The following is a 21,623-nucleotide window of genomic DNA, read 5'->3' as shown; positions in this document are numbered from 1 at the left end:
GAAAAGAAAATATTAACGTGCGTAGTGTGGGCGCCTTGTAGCGCTATAGGTGATAATGAGTATAAAGTGAATCGTCCAATGATGACGTATCAGCAAGTGAAAATAAGTAAATATAAAGTGACTTTAGTGTTTGTTGAATTATTGACACAAAACAGCGAAATAAATAAAGTCCGAAGTTCAGGTGATCCGTGTTGGTGAAATCCGTGACTGGAAATGATAATGTGATTGCACTCACCAGAAGCGCAAAATTAAAGTGCATGTGTATATATTATCCCTTTGTGGTCATCTGATAACAGGTAAGGATGGTGGGATCATCTGTGTGACGGGAGTGACTTTTGGGGGTGGGGGGACCCCTGTATCATCTTCCCAAATTCTTATGTTTAAGTGACCCTGTGCCTGTTAGGGTCCAGGGTGTGTATGTGAATGTCTATTGTGTATTGGTGTGTTGTCCTTTGTTCTCGGACACATGGGTGTCTATTGTCCTTTTGCCATGTGCTGCCCCATTGTTCTGTGTCTTGCTTGGATGGGGAGGGGTGATGATGTGTTTCCTGCAGCCCTCCCCACTGATGGGGCAGGCTGATGATGTGTTTCCTGCAGCCCTTCCCACTGATGGGGCGGGCTGATGATGTGTTTCCTGTTCCTGCTTGTGTTTCCCCGCCCTGTGTATATAACTTGTTGTGTGTGTAAAATAAAGGAGTTGATTTCCTGTTTTAGGAAGAGTCGGGTGCTGTCTATTTCCTGAGGGATTTCAAGGGTGTGGTCCGTGGATTTGTGTTCGGACAGGGAAGCTGCGGTACAACAGAATATACCCAGGTGTGGTCTGGGGTCCAGTTCCGTTACAATCTGGCACATGGTCAGCATACGAGGCAACTCCAGACCTCTCTCACAGGACCCTCTCAGCATCCAGGGACAGCTCCAAGGAATTTTCAAACTACCTGATAAAACTCTGGAAAATAGGGATCTCTCCACCTTGGAGGCTCCTGATTATACCCAATTGTATCCTCAACTCCCTAATAGGTGAAAAGAGGGTCAGAAAGAAGGCCTTCAGACACCAAGATGGCAGGTGAAGCTCACCAGTGGTGGACTGTTCCTGATGTCTTCATGTGCAGAGCCGGTCTATGGATGTGTTGAAGTTGGGAACAGTCCACAGCACAAGACCACTAGACCCCAGGGGGGAGGAGGTGTCAGGAGCCAAAGGGACCCGCCTTGCACTTGGAGGACCAGAGGATTAGGTGAGTATATCGCAGCTCTCTGAATCCCTAGACCAAAACAAGCAACGAACCCCTGCAGTGTAGGCACACCCAGGGGCGGACTGACAACTCATGGGGCCCCTAGGCAATAGGGGATTGTGGGGCCCCTGTGTCCTTGCCCACACTCAAAAGCCTATGAAAGGTACCAGGGGCATTTCATGCGGACCCCTACTGACCCCGGGCCCTCAGGCAGTGCCCGAGTGCTTGAATGGTCAGTCCGCCCCTGGACACACCCCCACTGCAGGGTCAAAAAAACAACAATTTGCCCGGACTTCTGCTTTACGTGAACCTGTTGCATTGTAAAGAGCAGTTTAATTTATTATTATACAGGATTTATGGCGCCAACGGTTTGCTCAGCACTTTACATTGTAGTGGGAGACAATACAGTAACAATACAGTTCAATACAAGAGGGATAGGAGGGCCTGATCCTTGGAGCTTACAATCTAGGAGGGCGGGGTGAATGGTACAGTAGGTAGTCACTGTGGGGGATGGAGTGGTTGGAAGAGTACAGGATACCAGAATTAGCAGAGGGTGGGATAGGCTTCCCTGAAGAGAACGTTTTTCAGTGATCGCCAAAAGGCAAGTAGAGTAGGTGATAGTCTGATAGATTGGGGTAGGGAGTTCCAGAGGATGGTTTACACCCTGGAGAAGTCTTGGAGATGAGCGTGGGAGGAGGGGATAAGAGAGCTAGAGAGTAGTAGGTCTTGCGAGGAGCAGAGAGGACGGTTTGGGTGATATTTAGAGACAAGATCGGTGATGTAAATTGGGGCAATATTATAAATGGCTTTATATGTCAGTGTTAGAGTTTTGAATTTTATCCGTTGGGCAACTGGGAGCCAGTGGAGGGATTGGCAGAGAGGGGTGGAGGACACTGAATGGAGGCCAGTGGAGGGATTGGCAGAGAGGGGTGGAGGACACTGAATGGAGGTCAGTGGAGGGATTGGCAGAGAGGGGTGGAGGACACTGAATGGAGGCCAGTGGAGGGATTGGCAGAGGGAGGTGGAGGACACTGAATGGAGGTCAGTGGAGGGATTGGCAGAGAAGGGTGGAGGACACTGAGTGGAGGTCAGTGGAGGGATTGGCAGAGAGGGGTGGAGGATACTGAATGGAGGCCAGTGGAGGGATTGGCAGAGAGGGGTGGAGGACACTGAATGGAGGCCAGTGGAGGGATTGGCAGAGAGGGGTGGCGGATACAGAACGGATAGTGAGGTGGATGAGTCTGGCAGCAGCGTTTCACTTTATATTCCACCAAAAAAGTGAAGGGCTGCCAAAACTCTCACCTTGTGTACCAATCTGTACCAGGGGCGGACTGACCATTTGGAAACTTGGGCACTGCCCGAGGGCCCGGGGTCAGTAGGGGGCCCCATGAGATGCCCCTGGTACCTTTTTCATAGGCTTTTGTGAGTTTGGGCAAGGACACAGGGGCCCCATGACCCCCTATTGCCCGGGGGCCCCATGAGTTGTCAGTCCACCCCTGATCTGTTCCATTCATTAATGGCTGCTTCACATAACGACAAATATCTTTTGGGTTTCCTCGTCTTTCAATCCCATTGTAACACCAAACAAACATTTATGTATAAATCATTAAGGCGGCAGCCAGTTCTGCTCGTTGTGTTTAGGATTTAACTTAGGAAATTAGCATATCTGTCTCGCCCTATAAGTCAGAAACTTTCACCTACTTCCAACTTGCTTGGAAATTCAGTGCTAGAGGTCTAGATTACTCCTTATCCATCATCAGCAGTGATCCATATATTTGCCTGTATGATAGAACTCTTTATTTATGTATGTATTCCGAAGCTGGGAGGCAGAATAAATCTCATTTTTTTTCAGCAACAGGATGTGTTCATTAGAATCCCCCATAGGGAAGCTTAGTAATAAAGCTCCACCATTTATATTGCCTTCATGAGGATTGGCCCTGGGGCGTGAATATATATATAAGTGCTTGGGAGGGGCCAGGCAATGCGGAATGTCTTCACAATGATTTTTATAGATTAACATGCAAGTCTTGAGAAATAGAAACCATTAAAATTAGACTGTAAGCTCCTGTGGGCAGTGATTCCCCTTTGGTCATACTTGACTGTGTTCATAACAAAAGAAGCGGCACTATAATTATTATTCTTGTAGTGGGAAGCCCCCGTTCCAGGTTTACAATACAGAATGAATGTGCCTTTCAAAGTCTGTTCTGTATGGCTGCCAGCTTAATCGCTCTTTTGTACCTAGAAGGCAGGAATCATTGTCAACGGCTGAGGAACATACTGAAGCTGTGTTGTTAACTGAATCTATATGTTAATATATATATATATATATATATATATATAAATGGAGTTACACTTCTCACACTTTGCACAGTAGTAATTTGAAGCCCCGAAACAACTCCTAAAAAAACTACTCTACCTGAAATACAGGAACCGTGAGATGGACATTTTGATGGACCTCTTAGGTAGGACATTGCAATGGACCTCTTAGTTAGGACATTGTGCTGGACCTCTTAGGTAGGACATTGCAATGGACCTCTTAGGTAGGACATTGCAATGGACCTCTTAGGTAGGACATTGTGATGGACCTCTTAAGTGGAACATTGCAATGGACCTCTTAGGTAGGACATTGCAATGGACGTCTTAGGCATGACATTGCAATGGACCTCTTAGGTAGGACATTGCAATGGACCTCTTAGGTAGGACATTGTGATGGACCTCTTAAGTGGAACATTGCAATGGACCTCTTAGGTAGGACATTGCAATGGACGTCTTAGGCATGACATTGCGATGGACCTCTTAGGTAGGACATTGCAATGGACCTCTTAAGTGGAATGTTGCAATAGACATCTTGGTGGGATGTTGCAATGGACCTCTTAGGTGGGACATTGCAATGGACCTCTTAGGTAGGACATTGCAATGGACCTCTTAGGTAGGACATTGTGGTGGACCTCCTAAGAAGGACATTGTGGTGGACCTCTTAGGTAGGGCATTGTAATGGACCTCTTAAGTAGGACCTTGCAATGGATCTCTTAGGTAGGACATAGTGGTGGACCTCTTAAGAAGGCCATTGTGGTAGAGCACTTGGGTAGGATATTGTGGTGGATCTTTTAAGAAGGACATTGTGGTGGACCTCTTATGTAGGAGATTTTGATGGATCTCTTAGGTAGGACATTGTGGTTTAGTGACAAGCACAAATCATGTACTGAGCTGATGAGAAGAGAAAAAGCTATGATTCTATTTGAAGAGCGTATCAAACAGGGATGACACAGAAACCAGTTACAATGGTAATCAAGCAACCTATAGGCTACAAATATCAGCAATAAGTATTAATAGTTTTGGCTATTAACTCCTTTCACCCCCAGCTAAAAGATGAAGTAAGTGTGGCAGCATTATTCACAGCCCAAACATGCTCATAGGGCCCAAAGTGCACATGTATATGTGTGCATCTGGTGAAGTAAAAGATATTTCAGCATTCTTATGGTTTCTTGATTACCATCTAGAGAAGCCAATCTCAACTTGGTCCTCCAGAGGTTTCTAGGGGTTCCTCAAGCTGTGGCTGATTAACCTCCCATCTAATGAAGCCTCCATAGTTCCAGGACCAACACAACTTGGCAAAACCATTGACTTTAGTTGCATCTTTTAGGTTTGCATTCTTTCTACTGACCACCAATGTCAGAGATATTTTTGCCATAGACTCCTAATGAATTGGTTTCAGTAAGGGTTCCCTGAGACCTAAAAAATATTTTAGGGGTTCCTTTTAGGTAAAAAGTTTGAGCCAAGCTTAGATTATATTTCAAATAACTATTGTATATTATATTGACTATGGGAGGATATTTTTATCTTTTCAGCATTGGTAAATTTAGCATCCTTTGAAGCATGGAATGAAGACATTACAAATCATTGTACATGACATGTTATCCATACAAAGGGATATTGGAACCATAAGCCACATCACACAAATTGTTGACCAATTAGAAACTGAAATGTATGTAATGGGAAAGCAGAGACCATAGAACTGCTTAACAGGAGAGTTACTAATAAATGCAGTACAGAAGCAAGGAGTCTAGTCTTGAGTTGACACCACTATTTAATGGAAAGGTACCTCTGGCAACGCATTGTTACATGGCAGGTCATGCAATTCCAGAAATATTGTCAAGGGCACAACTGCTGTCATATTAAGGATTTTCATTTGAAAGCTTGGGACTTGGAGAATAGGTTCCTTGCCAGGGGTTATCCTCAGTAGATGATTAATAGAGTATTCAATACTGTGCTTCACTGAGACAGGTCTTCCTTATTGACAGCAAGTGCAGATGAAATACAGATGAAAAGTCTAGGCACTGACCTCCTACACTCACCAATGAATACAGCCTGAAATTTAGCAGAATACATGCAATTATCATGAGACGTCTTCTGATTTTATATGGAGACTCTACTTATTATAACATAGGCCGAGGTTCTGTATGTGCACACCAGCAAAAGGTTCCAAACCGGATTTATTTCTCCCAGAGGGTTTCAAGACAAAAAAAAATCAAAGTTTCTGCTGATTATCCAGTAAAGATACATAGAATTACGGCTGCAATGGCTGCCAATGTTGTGATGATTTAAGGGTCATTTAAGACATGTATTCCACGTATCGGATTAGAGTTTTAATAAGATTCGCCACAACATTATTTTAATTCTGTTCCTCCTTTTTTTCAATTATTTGTGAAGCCTGCGATAGTCGGTATTTCGGCCAAATAGATGTTTAGGAAAAGAGCACAAAAACCTTCTTTATGACATCAATGTGACGCACGGGGAGTCGAAGTTTACCTCCTCCCAAACTTTACACCTTGGGGTCCCTGAATTAGGAAGTCGATGTAATTCATCTCATGCTGATCTGGTGTTCTTTTCATCCTGAATGGCTTCTTTAATCAGCCTTTTTGATATTATTCGGTGACTAAGCATTTCTTGCGTGAAATACGTCAAAATTCTGTAACTACATGCTGTGCTTGAGTCCGGTACTCAGAAACAGACCATCCTTTTGGCAGTTCATCTAAGCAGGTCCTATCTTTCCTGATGTATGCGATGGCTTTGGCATCGTTTAACCTTCACTGATTGGCTGCTTTCACTGTGTTGAATCTGGTAATTCAATAATTTGATGCAGGTCTGAAGTTGGCCATACATTGTGTACAGGCACCCCCTGTACTGTGCCCTCCTGGTCCCCCCACACTGTGCTTTCCTGCCCCCCCCCCCCCACCAGTACTGTGCCCCCCTGGCCCCCCTGTATTGTGCCCCCCCTGCCCCACCCATACCGTACCCTTATACCCCCCTGTACTGTTGCCTTCTTCCCCCTCTCCCCCCCGTACTGTGCCTTCTTATCCCCTTTGTACTGTGCTCTCCTGCCTTCTGTACTGTGCTCTCTTGCCCCACCCATACTGTGCCTTCTTACCCACCCCCAGGACTGTGTCCATCTGCTCCCCCATATTGTGAGCTGAGAGGAGAGGGGCTGTGTGCGCCTGGTTCCCATGGGACTGGATGCCGAGCTACTTACAAGAGGCTGCACCTATGTACTGATCCTGTTCTAGGGTTCTGTGAGTAGAGCCTCCTATCTGTTCTACAAGCTGCTTCATAGTCCCCAGCCATGAAACAATAGAGTTTTCTAGTGGTGTCTACCTGTTCTACAAGCTGCTTCATGGCCCCCAGCTGTGAACCAATAGAGCTTTCTAGTGGAGTCTACCTGTTCTACAAGCTGCTTCATGGTCCCCAGCCGTGAAACAATAGAATTTTCTAGTCGAGTCTACCTGTTCTACAAGCTGCTTCATGGTCCCCAGCCGTGAAACAATAGAGTTTTCTAGTCGAGTCTACCCGTTCTACAAGCTGCTTCATGGCCCCCAGCCGTGAAACAATAGAGCTTTCTAGTCGAGTCTACCTGTTCTACAAGCTGTTTCATGGCCCCCAGCTGTGAACCAATAAAGTGTTCCCATTTAGCCTATCTGTTCTACAAGCTACTTTATGGTTCTAAGCCGTGAACCAATAGAGTTTTCCAGTCTAGTCTACCTGCTCTACAAGCTGCTTCGTGGCCCCCAACCGTGAACCTATAGACTGTTCCAGTCAGGCCTATCTGTTCTACAAGCTATGTCACAGCTGGGGACCATGGAGTGTTCCAGTCTAGTCTATCTGTTCTACAAGCTGCTTCATGGTCCCCAACTGTGAACCTAAAGACTGGTGGTCAGGCCTATCTGTTCTACAAGCTACTTCATGGTCCCCAGCCATGGTGGACCTTTAGACTGTTCCAGTCAGGCCTATCTTTTCGACAAGCTACGTCACAGCTGGGGACCATGGAGTGTTCCAGTCTAGTCTATCTGTTCTACAAGCTACGTCACAGCTGGGGACCATGGAGTGTTCCAGTCTAGTCTATCTGTTCTACAAGCTGCTTCATGGTCCCCAACTGTGAACCTAAAGACTGGTGGTCAGGCCTATCTGTTCTACAAGCTACTTCATGGTCCCCAACTGTGAACCTAAAGACTGGTGGTCAGGCCTATCTGTTCTACAAGCTACTTCATGGTCCCCAGCCATGGTGGACCTTTAGACTGTTCCAGTCAGGCCTATCTTTTCGACAAGCTACGTCACAGCTGGGGACCATGGAGTGTTCCAGTCTAGTCTATCTGTTCTACAAGCTACGTCACAGCTGGGGACCATGGAGTGTTCCAGTCTAGTCTATCTGTTCTACAAGCTATGTCACAGCTGGGGACCATGGAGTGTTCCAGTCTAGTCTATCTGTTCTACAAGCTATGTCACAGCTGGGGACCATGGAGTGTTCCAGTCTAGTCTATCTGTTCTACAAGCTGCTTCATGGTCCCCAACTGTGAACCTAAAGACTGGTGGTCAGGCCTATCTGTTCTACATGCTACTTCATGGTCCCCAGCCATGGACCTATAGACTGTTCCAGTTCTGCTGCATCTGATTTACAAAATAAACGTATCATTCTGGAGTATTCCCCACCACCCCAATTCCCCTCCCCAGTTCATTTAACTATAAACCCAGAAAAGACAAACTCCTAGACTGATCATTGAGCCGGAGTGAATGGACTGTTGCCGTGTGCCTGGCTGCCTCTGGACTGTCCTGGGAAAGAACCTTTTTACATCTACCTGGCCCCTGCAGGGGTAGCGCTACATACATATCGCTGAACTGCCAGAACAATGCGGTTCTTGTAAAAATGTATTAGTATGCCGGATGATTAATGATGGATTCAGACAGTTTTTCTAATTTTTTTTTCTTTACTAAGTAGAATGTACGTTTAGCATTCTCGCCATTCACAGGCACTTCGCTAAAACTTCATAAAAAAGGCTGAAGGATGAGAAGCTTCCTCGGGGGCTCAGTGAAGGCCGGGGTAGAGTGCTGCGTTGTTAGCACCTCTCTCCGTACGTCCTCACATCGGCACAAATCCTTCATCTAATCAGACACTTTTATATCTCACATACTTAAACACATCACAGGTGGTCCCATACCAATTCGTAGCCTCCTCACAGCCTCCCGTGGTAGAGCGTGATTTGCGGAACATGTCTAATTCCCTTTCTGTAGAATTACACGGAGTGGAGTGAACTGCTATGGCGTGTTTTGTGTACTTTTGGTGGGAAATAAACATAAACAAATAATACATAAATTAATGAGCAATAAAAATGATGCTTACAGCAAGCTAACGAGTCTTCCGGTACTGGTGTGAGGTCTAATTACTGGCTGAGTAAGGAGGAGACCTCTGTATACGGTCACTGGGAACCTTCTAAGGACGGGACATTGTGTAACATCTAATGTAGTGGCTGAGTTTAAGAAGTTGATGTTTTCATAGTTACATAGTTAGTCTGGCTGAAAAAAGACAAAAGTCCATCCAGTTCAACCATAGAAAAAAAAAAGGTACATTCCTACACCCACAGTTGATCCAGAGCAGTGTTTCTCAACTCCAGTCCTCATGGACCCCCAACAGGTCATGTTTTCAGGATTTTCATTATTTTGCACAGGTGATTTGATCAGTTTCACTGCCTTAGTAATTACCACAGCTGTTTCATCTTAGGGAAATCCTGAAAACATGACCTGTTGGGGGTCCATGAGGACTGGAGTTGAGAAACACTGATCCAGAGGAAGGCAAAAATCCCAGCAAAGCACGATCTAATTTGCTCCTGCAGGGGAACAAATTCCTTCCTGATCCCCCGAGAGGCAATCGGATATTCCCTGGATCACCTTTCCCTATAAATGTTATATCCAGTTATATTCTGTGTATCCAAGAAAGAATCCAGGACTTTCCTACAGCAATCCACTGAGCTGGCCACACCCAACTCTGGAGGGAGTCTATTCCACATTCTCACAGCTCTCACTGTGACCAAGGATGCTAAAAGCTCCTCTGTCCCAATATATCGATATATATCCACTTATGCCTGTATAAGCAGGTCCCTTCAGTTCCCGACTCTCCCGTGGGGGTCCACTGCATTACAGGGCTGCCAAGTGCAATCTCACGGCCCACACAGACCGCAGTCATCTGCTTGGAAACCCTACACTACACCATCCCACTGGTCCAAGGTAGCAGTGACCCATAAATGGGGAGGAGAACTTTTGCTGCAGGTCATTATGTCTCTCTGTGGTTGTCAGGGAAGGTGCAACATGTGCGAAGGTACATGAATCCTGGAAGCCCTGTTCGTGGCCATGTAGCACACATAGGCAGGATCCTGATGAAGCTACGAGGGGCGTGGCGTAATGCGTAGATGCGACGTGGTGACGTGTGGCGCACTTCCGGTCCAGCGCCATCTTAGTACACCAGAGAGTTCTCAGTACACCCATGTGAGGTGACACAGGCGTTTTGTACTGCAGCTGAAATGTGAGTTTGTACTTGGCGGTTTTCTTTTCATTAAAGCTTTCTATACAGTGGTACACTATGGAGGATCTCTGTTTTTCTATTGTATGACTCCCAAACATCATGTCTATATATGAGCATTCATATTGCTACCTGGCCATGGAGGAATAGTGGAAGTTGGAGGAAAGTTCACTGAAGGTGGTAGAGTCAATCCTTGCTTGGAGAGATGGTGTAGGATCCTGGGTGACCCGTAAGGCTTTTTGGCCCCTGTAGGTCGCAGGGGGGAGGTGAGCGGGCATGCCTGCCATATAGGAGCATTACTCACTACCTGCACCGGCACAGGAGCATGCTGTTTGTCATTGTTTGTGTATGCCATTGAAACACAAGCTAGACACTGAATATTGTGGACATTTATATCACTATTACTTATATAGATCACCTATTTAAGGTGACGCATAACCCTGCATAGGGAATCACTGTGTGCCACAGCAATGATAATATGATCACTTGGATATATATACTGTATATATATGTTTGTTTTACTGCACGTATCACCTATAAGTGTCACAAGTATAAGTTTTTGGTTGATAGCATATTGATATTTATATTGTAGAAGCAGTGTTGTACTTAACCAAAGGGTTATATAAGTCCTTACAGCGCTACATCACTAGCATATTAGTTTTATCCTGAAGCATCTGTGCATCTGTTCCATATTGCTCTCCTGTCACTGACCCGACCTGCTCATGACTCTGCCTGAATGCTGCCTACACTGACCCCTGGCTTGCCTCTGGACTACAGTTCTATCCAATCCTTCTGCTCATCTTCCCTGCTGTTCCCGAACCCAGCCTGGCTCCCAACTACTCTTCTGCCTGCCGTCTGTGTCTGATAGTTGCAAACCTGGACTGTCTGACCTTGCCTTGGCTCTTATTCCTGCACCTAAACCAGCTGAGCTGTGCCTGACATCAGCTTCGGTTCTTCTGCCAGCATGCTACCATTCAGCTGCTCCTGCATACCTGGACGCTCAACAGCATCCGCCAGCAGAAGTCTTATCAGGCACTCATGCCTCTCTGTGATCTGGTGTTCCCTGTTACTTTATCAGGGCACCTGACCCAGAGCTGCCAGAGAGGCCTTCCTCTGCACTTCCGGCTCTATCACCAAGTATTTTACAATGGTTCCAGATCAAGGCCCCAACGGGCCAACCAAACATCTGGGACCCATGTCACACGGGAGGGGGCAGGTCACCTGGGGTATGTACTGTAGAGGGGTCTTCTCCTCATTGCCAGCAGGAGGACGTCTTCCGTGATCACAACCAATCCCATCCCAACCCAACCAGATTTGCATTATGTACCCTCTATTCAGGATCCTGAACACAAGTGATGAGCTCAGGTGGATTCCTGACCACCACCACTCCCAGCCTGACCAGGTTTGCCTCATGTACCCTCTATGCAGGATCCTGAACACAAGTGATGAGCTTAGGTGGGTTCCTGAACACCACCACTCCCAGCCCGACCAGGTTTGCATCATGTACCCTCTATTCAGGATCCTGAACCATCACCACTCCCAGCCCGACCAAGTTTGCACCATGTACCCTCTATTCAGGATCCTGAACACAAGTGATGAGATTAAGTGGGTTCCTAACCACCACCACTCTCAGCCCGATTAGGTTTGCACCATGTACCCTCTATTCAGGATCCTGTACACCAGTGATGAGCTTAGGTGGGTTCCTAACCACCACCACTCCCAGCCCAACCAGGTTTGCATCATGTACCCTCTATTCAGGATCCTGAACCACCACCACTCCCAGCCCGACCAGGTTTGCACCATGTACCCTCTATTCAGGATCATGTACACCAGTGATAAGGTCACGTGTGTTTACATATGAGTCTGGACCCATCTGAGCTAGCCCATCAGGAAGCTGTCAAAGCTGACAGCCATATGTAGGTGGATGAGGCATTCCGCACCTACAGTCGCACCTATACATGTCCCTTACATACTGTATGTGGCTACAGAGTGAGGAATGCCTCCACCACCTTTGATTGGCTGTTGGTTTTGACAGCTTCCTGGTGGGATACCTCCTGTCTACACACACCTGAGCTCCTCCCAATCCGCTAGCATTTGTGCAAGGTTTTATGAGTTGCTCCCATCTAGTCACCTGCATCTTAACAATGTACAGGCCCAGCTCAAACTCTTCCACCCAGGTGTTAGCCCTCCATTCGAATAATATCACACCGGCCAGAAGCTAAGTTCATACCTTTTGCTAAGTGCTTGCAGGTTACACGTCAATATTGCAGCATCTCTTTCCCATTCAACATAACCACAACAACTGTAGCATTCTGAACCCGCTACCAGGGATGTGATAAAGATCCCTCGTCCCACAGTCAGGGGTGCCCTTCAGCCAAAATCCCAATTCTAGGGGTGATCTTCTCCTGGGAAAGTCCACAAAGGGGAAAAACAAGAACACTCCCTCAAGTCCTAAGCCTAACTTAAATGGGAACCTAATAACCCCTGCCTACTCCTAGCTCCATCACAATAAATGAGGGATTCTGGGAGCAAGATGACTGAACCTGAAGCAATACAGGTATATCCACCCCTGTACATGGCGATGATGCCATTGCAGATGTAGTTTGACAATTCCATCATTCTCCGCCTCTGAAACCTTTGCCATATTTGTGTATTGGAAGCCTTCAAAAATGTTCTAGGGCACATGAAGACCTCCAGTGAGTGGAAGACAGCTGAAGCCTTCCCAAGCACAAGAATAAAGTACACCAGAGAAAGTGCGCAGATCCCAACCACCAAACCGTTCCATTCTACGGAAAAAAATCATTTTGTTACCTGTTGATAGAGAGTTTCTGTGCTAACAGCTGCCAGTCCTTTCCTTTGGAGTTAGGCGTGTCAAATGTCGCACATATCCTCTGCCTGATGGAATGGGGGATTTTGAAGGCCTTTGGACCAGTGTGTGCCAGGAAATTGGTCTCCTCAGGTGCAAAGAAAGCTATGGTCTCCCGTTCGTTCTAAAAGGAAAAGATCAAGAGATGCTGATCAGTGAATTATAATATTATATCCATAATTCCAAGGTACAAAAAAAAAAACCATGACTTTCAACACCTATGGGAACATAAGATTCAGAGGAATGAAATACTGGGAGATCACATAATTAATTGTATTATACTAAGAGCCTCAGATTAGATATTCACATTATGATGACCTTTATCTTTGTACATTTTACTCTCCAACGTTTACTGTGAATGGATTAAGGAGCTCCAGCAGGCCCAGGGGAAGTCATTTCATACACAACATGGTGATGATTATCCCCTACACAGCATCCTGTGATATTTCCCTTTCTCATGTGATTGTCACCACTCAAGGATGGGAAAGTGTCCCACACTGGGATGATTTCACGTTTCTAGAAGCACAGATGTAAAGAATGAAGGCCCCCAAAAGCACTAAAAATGTACGGATCGTCTCCATGCCAGGAATCCAGCATTTTCTCCATGCCTGGACTCCAGGATCTTCTCCATACCTGGGCTCCAGGATCTTCTCAGTATCTGGGCTCCAGCATTTTCTCAATATCTGGGATACAGGATCGTCTCCATGCCTGGACTCCAGGATCTTCTCCATGCCTGGTCTCCAGGATCGTCCCCATGCCAGGACTCCAGGATGTTCTCCATGTCTGGAATCCAGGATCTTTTCCATGCCAGGACTCCAGGATCGTCTCCATGCCAGGACTCCAGGATCGTCTCCATGCCAGGACTCCAGAATCGTCTCCATGCCAGGACTCCAGGATAGTCTCCATGCCAGGACTCCAGGATAGTCTCCATGCCAGGACTCCAGGATAGTCTCCATGCCAGGACTCCAGGATAGTCTCCATGCCAGGACTCCAGAATCGTCTCTGTAACGGAATTGGTACCCGACCGCACTTGGGTATATTCCGTTATACTGCAGCTTCCCCTGTCCGAACACCATCCATGGACCACGCCCTTGGAATCCCTCAGGAAAATAGACAACACCCAGCTCTTAAGACAGAAAGCCAACTACTTTTTTTTTTAACACAAAACAACATGTTTTATACAGAGGACGGGGAAAGACAACCAGGGACAGGAAACACATCATCAGCCCACCCTCTCAGTGGGAAGGGCTACAGTATAGGCAGGAAACACCTCATCACCCCTCCCCATCCAACCAGACACAGAACAATGGGATGCAACCATGTGGCAAAGGACATTGACCAACCCCCACACCAATACACAAACAGTACATCCCATAATAGTTGGCAGGACAGGGAGACACAGCACCATGGGGGGAGCACATGGCAGGGACAAAGGAACCCACACTATACACAATACTGGGACATTCACATTCACACCCTGTACCTCTTAACAGGCACAGGGTGGGTTAAACATAATGAGGGGGACATGAGCTGACCAAGCGGTCCCCCCACCCCCAAAAGTCACTCCCGTCACATATCTCCCCTTTCGGCAGGAGAGTAACGCAGGAGTAGATCCCAGACAGATGTACTCTGAAGTTACTCTGCACCTCCAGTCTCTCAATGCCAGCACCCGCACAGTACCCCATGCAAATTGTCCCACACCAAGCGTTACTCACCCAGCCAACCTCTGCCTCTCCCGTAGAACATACCTGCCGCTGGGGAGAAGTACGGACTGGTCCTTCTCCCGGGAATCCACTCAGCCGCTGGAGAGAAGACAGGGTGGCTGGGCCGCCTTCATCCTTCTGTGGGGGATCTGGGCCGACTGCCCAGCATCCCTGGGGTATCCAGGTGGTGGCTGTAGTTGCTAGGCAGAGGCCAGCGGCCCTCTGCCCTGTTGCCAGCACTTCTGCTGGGAACCCCACATCTGCTCCGGCTAACCGTAGGGGAGGGAGGCCGGCTTCCTCCCCTCCCAGACTGTGGATCTGCTGCTGGGATGGAATTCCTCTGTCACTGTCCCCCTGGTGCACAGATCCTGGCTTGGGAGGGAAAACAGTTTCCTCCACTCTGGCTGACTGTGGGGTAGAGAGGACAACAACCTCCTCTCCCTTCTCACCCTGGGCCTCTGAAACTACCACAGGCATGGGACAGAGGTCCTGGACCCTCTGTCCGGTTGTCAGCACTTCAGCTGGCGGCTCCCCGGCTGGTTCCTCCTCAGAAAAAAAATCAGTACAATCCCCAGTCTCTGGAATGGCTAAATGTCCAGGGCACGGGCTGGAGGCCCTTGAGTCCAGTGCCAGCACTTTGGCAGGTGACTCATCACCCACAACGTCCTCCATTGAAAAATCAATTAGATCCATGCATTCTGGGATCTGTACTTGGACAGACGCGTCCCTCCATCCAAGCTCATCCCATGTAGAAACCGGGTCATCTAAATAAGCCAGCACTTGCTGCATCCGCCACAAGACTCCTGTTTCCATAGCTGCGAGTGGTATCTGTCTCTCCTCTCCTGCTCTTGGATCCCGGTGATGGTTTGGATGTGTTTACAGTTGGAAGCACAATCCCACCGCTGCCACCAATGTAACGGAACCGGAACGCAGACCGCACTGAGTTTTTCCGTTATAGCACAACTTCCCCTGTCCAAACACCATCCACGGACCACGCCCTGAAATCCCTCAGGAAAAAAAAGATAACACCCAGCTCTTACTAAAACAGGAAGCCAACTCCTCTTTATTTTACACAAAACATGTTTTATACAGAGGGCGGGGAAACACAACCAGGAACAGGAAATACATCATCAGCCCACCCTCTCAGTGGGAAGGGCTACAGTATAGGCAGGAAACACCTCATCACCCCTCCCCATCCAACCAGACACAGAACAATGGGATGCAACCATGTGGCAAAGGACATTGACCAACCCCCACACCAATACACAAACAGTACATCCCATAATAGTTGGCAGGACAGGAAGACACAGCACAATGGGGGGGGGAGCACATGGCAGTAGACAAAGGAACACACACTATACACAATACTGGGACATTCACATTCACACCCTGTACCCCTTAACAGGCACAGGGTGGGTTAAACATAATGAGGGGGACATGAGCTGACCAAGCGGTCCCCCCACCCCCAAAAGTCACTCCCGTCACATATTCACTCCCGTCACATATGTGACGGGAGTGAATTTTGGGGGTGGGGGGACCGCTTGGTCAGCTCATGTCCCCCTCATTATGTTTAACCCACCCTGTGCCTGTTAAGGGGTACAGGGTGTGAATGTGAATGTCCCAGTATTGTGTATAGTGTGTGTTCCTTTGTCTACTGCCATGTGCTCCCCCCCCCCATTGTGCTGTGTCTTCCTGTCCTGCCAACTATTATGGGATGTACTGTTTGTGTATTGGTGTGGGGGTTGGTCAATGTCCTTTGCCACATGGTTGCATCCCATTGTTCTGTGTCTGGTTGGATGGGGAGGGGTGATGAGGTGTTTCCTGCCTATACTGTAGCCCTTCCCACTGAGAGGGTGGGCTGATGATGTATTTCCTGTTCCTGGTTGTGTTTCCCCGCCCTCTGTATAAAACATGTTTTGTGTAAAATAAAGAGGAGTTGGCTTCCTGTTTTAGTAAGAGCTGGGTGTTGTCTTTTTTTTCCTGAGGGATTTCAGGGCGTGGTCCGTGGATGGTGTTCGGACAGGGGAAGTTGTGCTATAACGGAAAAACTCAGTGCGGTCTGGGTTCCGGTTCCGTTACATTGGTGGCAAGCGGTGGGATTGTGCTTCCAGCTGTAAACACATCCAAACCACCACCGGGATTCAAGAGCAGGAAAAGACGTCAGTCACCCCAGTGGAGATATGGACCTGGCATCCGAGTTCCCAGGGCTACTACAGACTGTTCTTGCAACATACCCCAGGACTGTGTCTACGGATCAGTACCTGGAGCTCAGGCAGCGGATTTGGGAGGTGCTTTGGAGAGGAGCGGTCCAGGCTGCTGGTATGGACAAAGGCAAGTGCTACCCAACCCCAGGGGAACGGGCCAGGGACCATCGGAAGTCACGGATGCCATTCCTGGGAGAGCAACCCCAGGAGCAATGGTTGGCTGAGTTGGACAGGCTGGTCCAGCAGGAGATACAACTGGACAATAGATATCGGGCTCTGCAGTGGTATGCAGAGCAGGAATATTTAGGGGTGTCCACAGAGTGCTCTCCTGAGGGACTTGACTTTGGTGGGCCTGGATTGCTGTGGGAGAGCCTTACAGACCTTTTTGTGTTTGGCGATAGAGGAGAACCTACTCTGGAGGAGTTGCGGGAAGGCAGAGAGGCTATGTTTGGTCTCAGAAGGGTCTCAGAGCTTGAGCCAGATCTGCAATACCTGCTGATGAAAGAACTGCACCTGGAAAGGGCATACAGGCAGCTGCTAGGACATGTTCGGCAGCATGCCCAAGAGTCATCAGTGGAAATTCCAGAGACTGGGGATCTGATAGACCTCTCAGCTGAGGAGGAACCAGCAGTAGACCTGGCAACAGGGCCAAACAGTACTGAACTCTGCCCAGCACTGGTAATGTCTCCTGAGTTCCACGGACAGGAGATGGTGAGCCCCGATCCCCAAACACCAGGTCCAGAGGCTGGGGATTTGATTGATTTTTTTTTCTGAGGAGGAACCAGCCGGGGAGCCACCAGCTGCAGCGCTGACAACCGGAGAGAGGGTCCAGGACCTCTGCCCTACGGCTGTGGTAGTTTCAGAGGCCCAGGGTGAGAAGGGAGAGGAAATTGTTGTCCTCTCTACCCCACAGTCAGCCAGAGTGGAGGAAACTGTTTTCCCTCCCAAGCCAGGATCTGTGCACCAGGGGCACAGTGACAGAGGAATGCCATCCCAGCAGCAGATCCACAGTCTGGGAGTGGAGGAAGGCAGCCTCCCTTCCCCACGGTTAGCCGGAGCAGATGTGGGGTCCCCAGCAGAAGAGCTGGCAACAGGGCAGAGCGCCGCTGGCCTCTGCCTAGCAACTACAGCCACCACCTGGATACCCCAGGGATGCTGGGCAGTCGGCCCAGATCCCCCACAGAAGGATGAAGGCGGCCCAGCCACCCTGTCTTCTCTCCAGCGGCTGAGAGGATTTCCGGGAGAAGGACCAGTCCGTACTTCTCCCCAGCGGCAGGTATGTTCTACGGGAGAGGCAGAGGTTGGCTGGGTGAGTAACGCTTGGTGTGGGACAATTTGCATGGGGTACTGTGCGGGTGCTGGCATTGAGAGACTGGAGGTGCAGAGTAACTTCAGAGTACATCCGTCTGGGATCTACTCCTGTGTTACTCTCCTGCCGAAAGGGGAGATATGTGACGGGAGTGACTTTTGGGGGTGGGGGGACCACTTGGTCAGCTCATGTCCCCCTCATTATGTTTAACCCACCCTGTGCCTGTTAAGGGGTACAGGATGTGAATGTGAATGTCCCAGTATTGTGTATAGTGTGTGTTCCTTTGTCTACTGCCATGTGCTCCCCCCCCCATTGTGCTGTGTCTTCCTGTCCTGCCAACTATTATGGGATGTACTGTTTGTGTATTGGTGTGGGGGTTGGTCAATGTCCTTTGCCACATGGTTGCATCCCATTGTTCTGTGTCTGGTTGGATGGGGAGGGGTAATGAGGTGTTTCCTGCCTATACTGTAGCCCTTCCCACTGAGAGGGTGGGCTGATGATGTATTTCCTGTTCCTGGTTGTGTTTCCCCGCCCTCTGTATAAAACATGTTTTGTGTAAAATAAAGAGGAGTTGGCTTCCTGTTTTAGTAAGAGCTGGGTGTTGTCTTTTTTTTCCTGAGGGATTTCAGGGCGTGGTCCGTGGATGGTGTTCGGACAGGGGAAGTTGTGCTATAACGGAAAAACTCAGTGCGGTCTGCGTTCCGGTTCCGTTACAGTCTCCATGCCAGGACTCCAGGATTTTCTCCATGCCAGGACTCCAGGATTGTCTGCATGCTTGGACTCCAGGATCATCTCCATGCCAGGAGTCCAGGATCGTCTCCATGCTAGGACTCCAGGATCTTCTCCATGCCAGGACTCCAGGCAATTCTCTATGCCTGAACTCCAGAATCTTTGTCCTTTTATAACAGGTTTGCTCCTTCTCTATGCATTAATTTAAAATCTTATACTTCCAGAACATTCTTTTTTTTGCCAACCTCAGCTGTGACCTTTTCCCAGTAAAATTAATGTCTCCTGCCTGGAAGTGCATGTTACCTCAAAAGTTCAGATTTGCATTGGGCTATTCACATACTCGTTAGTAAATACGTTAGTATTGTTTGAATTTGGTGTGTTACGGCTAAAAACTTGGTGATCCTGCCACTTCCCCTTGGTTCCAGTTTCAAACTGACCATGCTAAGCACCAAAGCAGATCCATGTTGGCATAGTCAGTTTGCATTCCTGCATTGCCAATAGGAGTTACAGGATGACATGCAGACGCGCTGCATGCCTATCTCTCCCATAGTCACTTCGTTAATGCCAGGCCCTCCCCCTGCTAACACACCACCTCCCAGCTTGAATGTTTTTTTTCACTGGTAGGGCTATTAGGTGTGAAAAAATCTAAGTAAGCAACAGTAGCAGCAAGGGTGACAACGCTGCATTGATTTCACTGCAGAGGATAGAGCGTTGTCACCCCGAGAAATGTCACACCTATCTAATGGTTCTACTGGCAACAGGAATTTCCAAGGAGTACCTAGAGAGCCCATTCTTGCTGTCTGGGCAGCCTATATCACATATATCATTTGATAGTTTGATCATAGTTCTACCTCAAGCCAGAACTAAACTCTATCAATCATCATGATTGGAATTCTTATGATGCTAGCGCTAGAAAGTAAATGGGAAAGTATATTATCTTTACATGTTTAAAACTTGTATTTATTTATTTGACTGTTTTCAGTGTCTTCCTGGTTTCTGGCCTAGGCCAAAATGATGTCATTCATCCCAGGAGTTGTCATGGGAGGAGGAGCTTTCTCAACCAAGGACACCCTCCAGCGTGAGCTAAGGGTAGATGGATTCTAGGATGTAAATGCCACATGAATTATCTGCCCTTACTCAAGATAGCCCTGGCTAGAAAAGCTAAAGGGGGGGGGGGGTCAAAGGGAATTTCTCAACAACATAAAACATGGATGGATGGGGGAGTTTGCCTTGAATACTAAAAATTAATCAAATATTTCTACTGTGAACAGGGCGGACTGACCATTTAGTCACTTTCAGGCACTGCCCAAGGGCCCGGGGTCAGTAGGGGGCCCCATGAGATGCCACTGGTACCTTTCATAGGCTTTTTTGGGTGTGGTTTGAGTGTGGGAGAGGACACAGGGGCCCCATTATTTCCTATTGCCCGGGGGCCCCATGAGTTGTCAGTCTGCCCCTGACTGTGATATAGGAGGCCTTTGTGTCTCATGTAGTCATCTCCCTGGTGACATCACTGGTGACATCACTGTGTCCTGACTTATGAGGTTTCTACTAAATGCAAAAATAACGCCAAAACACAAAACTGCTTTCTGATTCGTTGGGTAAATCCGACGTCTTTCCTTTCCCAGAATTCTTCTAAAAATTTATAGAACAATTCAGAAGGTGGGAGGTGCAGAAGCAGCCGGAGATGCAGATTCATCCCAGATTACTCCATTCTTTGAGCCTCTGAACGGCACAGATACATTTTGTGAATGATTCGCTCCTCCCCGCCTACATCACTCTTCAATACTTTGTAAAGGTTGTAAAGAAAATAAATTCTTTGAATGTGATCCTAAATGGCGCTGATACAGCAGAGAAACACGATGCGAAGTTCCCAGACTATTCATCCGACAGACTTTGTGGAACTTTTCATCTAACAGAGATTTCCATTATTGGAGTCTGGTGTGGCAGAACGCATTCGAAGGGACTGAACAATGGAAATGGTCTCTGGCATACCAAGGGGAGCTACACGTTCATAATTAATCAAAATTTTCCCGTGGAGGAACTACATTGAAACTTGATGAGTTAGAAAGGGTCTACAAAAAGCCAGTCGGGGGTTCAGTTGGCAGAGCCCCCCGTTATCACGTGTTTAAGGATGGGTTAGAGTCATTTTGCATTCCCCCCATTGTTTCCATTGGAGGATTCCACACATCCACCAGCATGACTGTAACGGGACCGGACCCCGACTGCACTAGGGTATTTCCGTTAGACTCCGGCTTCCCTGTCCGAACACAGATCCCCGGACCCCACCGCTGACCATACAAGACGAGACAGCACCAGACTTGAAGGAAACCAGGAAATAGACTGCATTATTTCAACACAGACCCAAGATATATACACAGGGCGGGGAAATGCATTTAGTAACAAGAGACACACAGCAGACACCCCCCACCAAGCCAATACACAAACACATACATCCCATAATAGTTTGCTCCCAAGCAAGACACACAATAGAACAATGGGATGCAACCACATGGCATTAAACAATGAACAACCCCCCACCCCACCTATACATGTCTACACAATATCAGGACATATCACCCTGTACCCCAACAGGCACAGGGTGACTTACACATAAGAGGGATATGGGGAGGTGAGACAGGGGTCTCCCCACCTCTCTAAAGGGGGCTTTGTTCCATGGGCCCCCCACCCAAAGTGACTCCTGTCACAATGACATGGCAGCAACCAACGATCAGACTACTGAA

At 48.0% G+C, this 21,623-nt stretch overlaps 1 protein-coding gene across 1 annotated transcript in view; it reads right to left on the bottom strand.

Annotated features, from left to right (window-relative positions):
* Positions 1 to 21,623, bottom strand: part of LOC149429982 (netrin receptor UNC5D-like) — a 214,290-nt gene that overhangs the window by 36,837 nt on the left and 155,830 nt on the right. Inside the window, exon 7 of the mRNA XM_089666284.1 lies at positions 12,883 to 13,061. Coding sequence (XP_089522410.1) covers positions 12,883 to 13,061 — 179 coding nt within the window. The remainder of the gene's footprint in view (positions 1 to 12,882; positions 13,062 to 21,623) is intronic.

The sequence above is a fragment of the Staurois parvus genome, unplaced genomic scaffold (genome assembly GCF_062004578.1).
Source record: "Staurois parvus isolate SC_StPar_1 unplaced genomic scaffold, SC_StPar_1.0 ptg002671l, whole genome shotgun sequence".
NCBI classification, from domain to species: domain Eukaryota; kingdom Metazoa; phylum Chordata; class Amphibia; order Anura; family Ranidae; genus Staurois; species Staurois parvus.
Note: the sequence above shows the minus strand (reverse complement) of the source record. Positions and strands in the feature narration are given on the sequence as shown.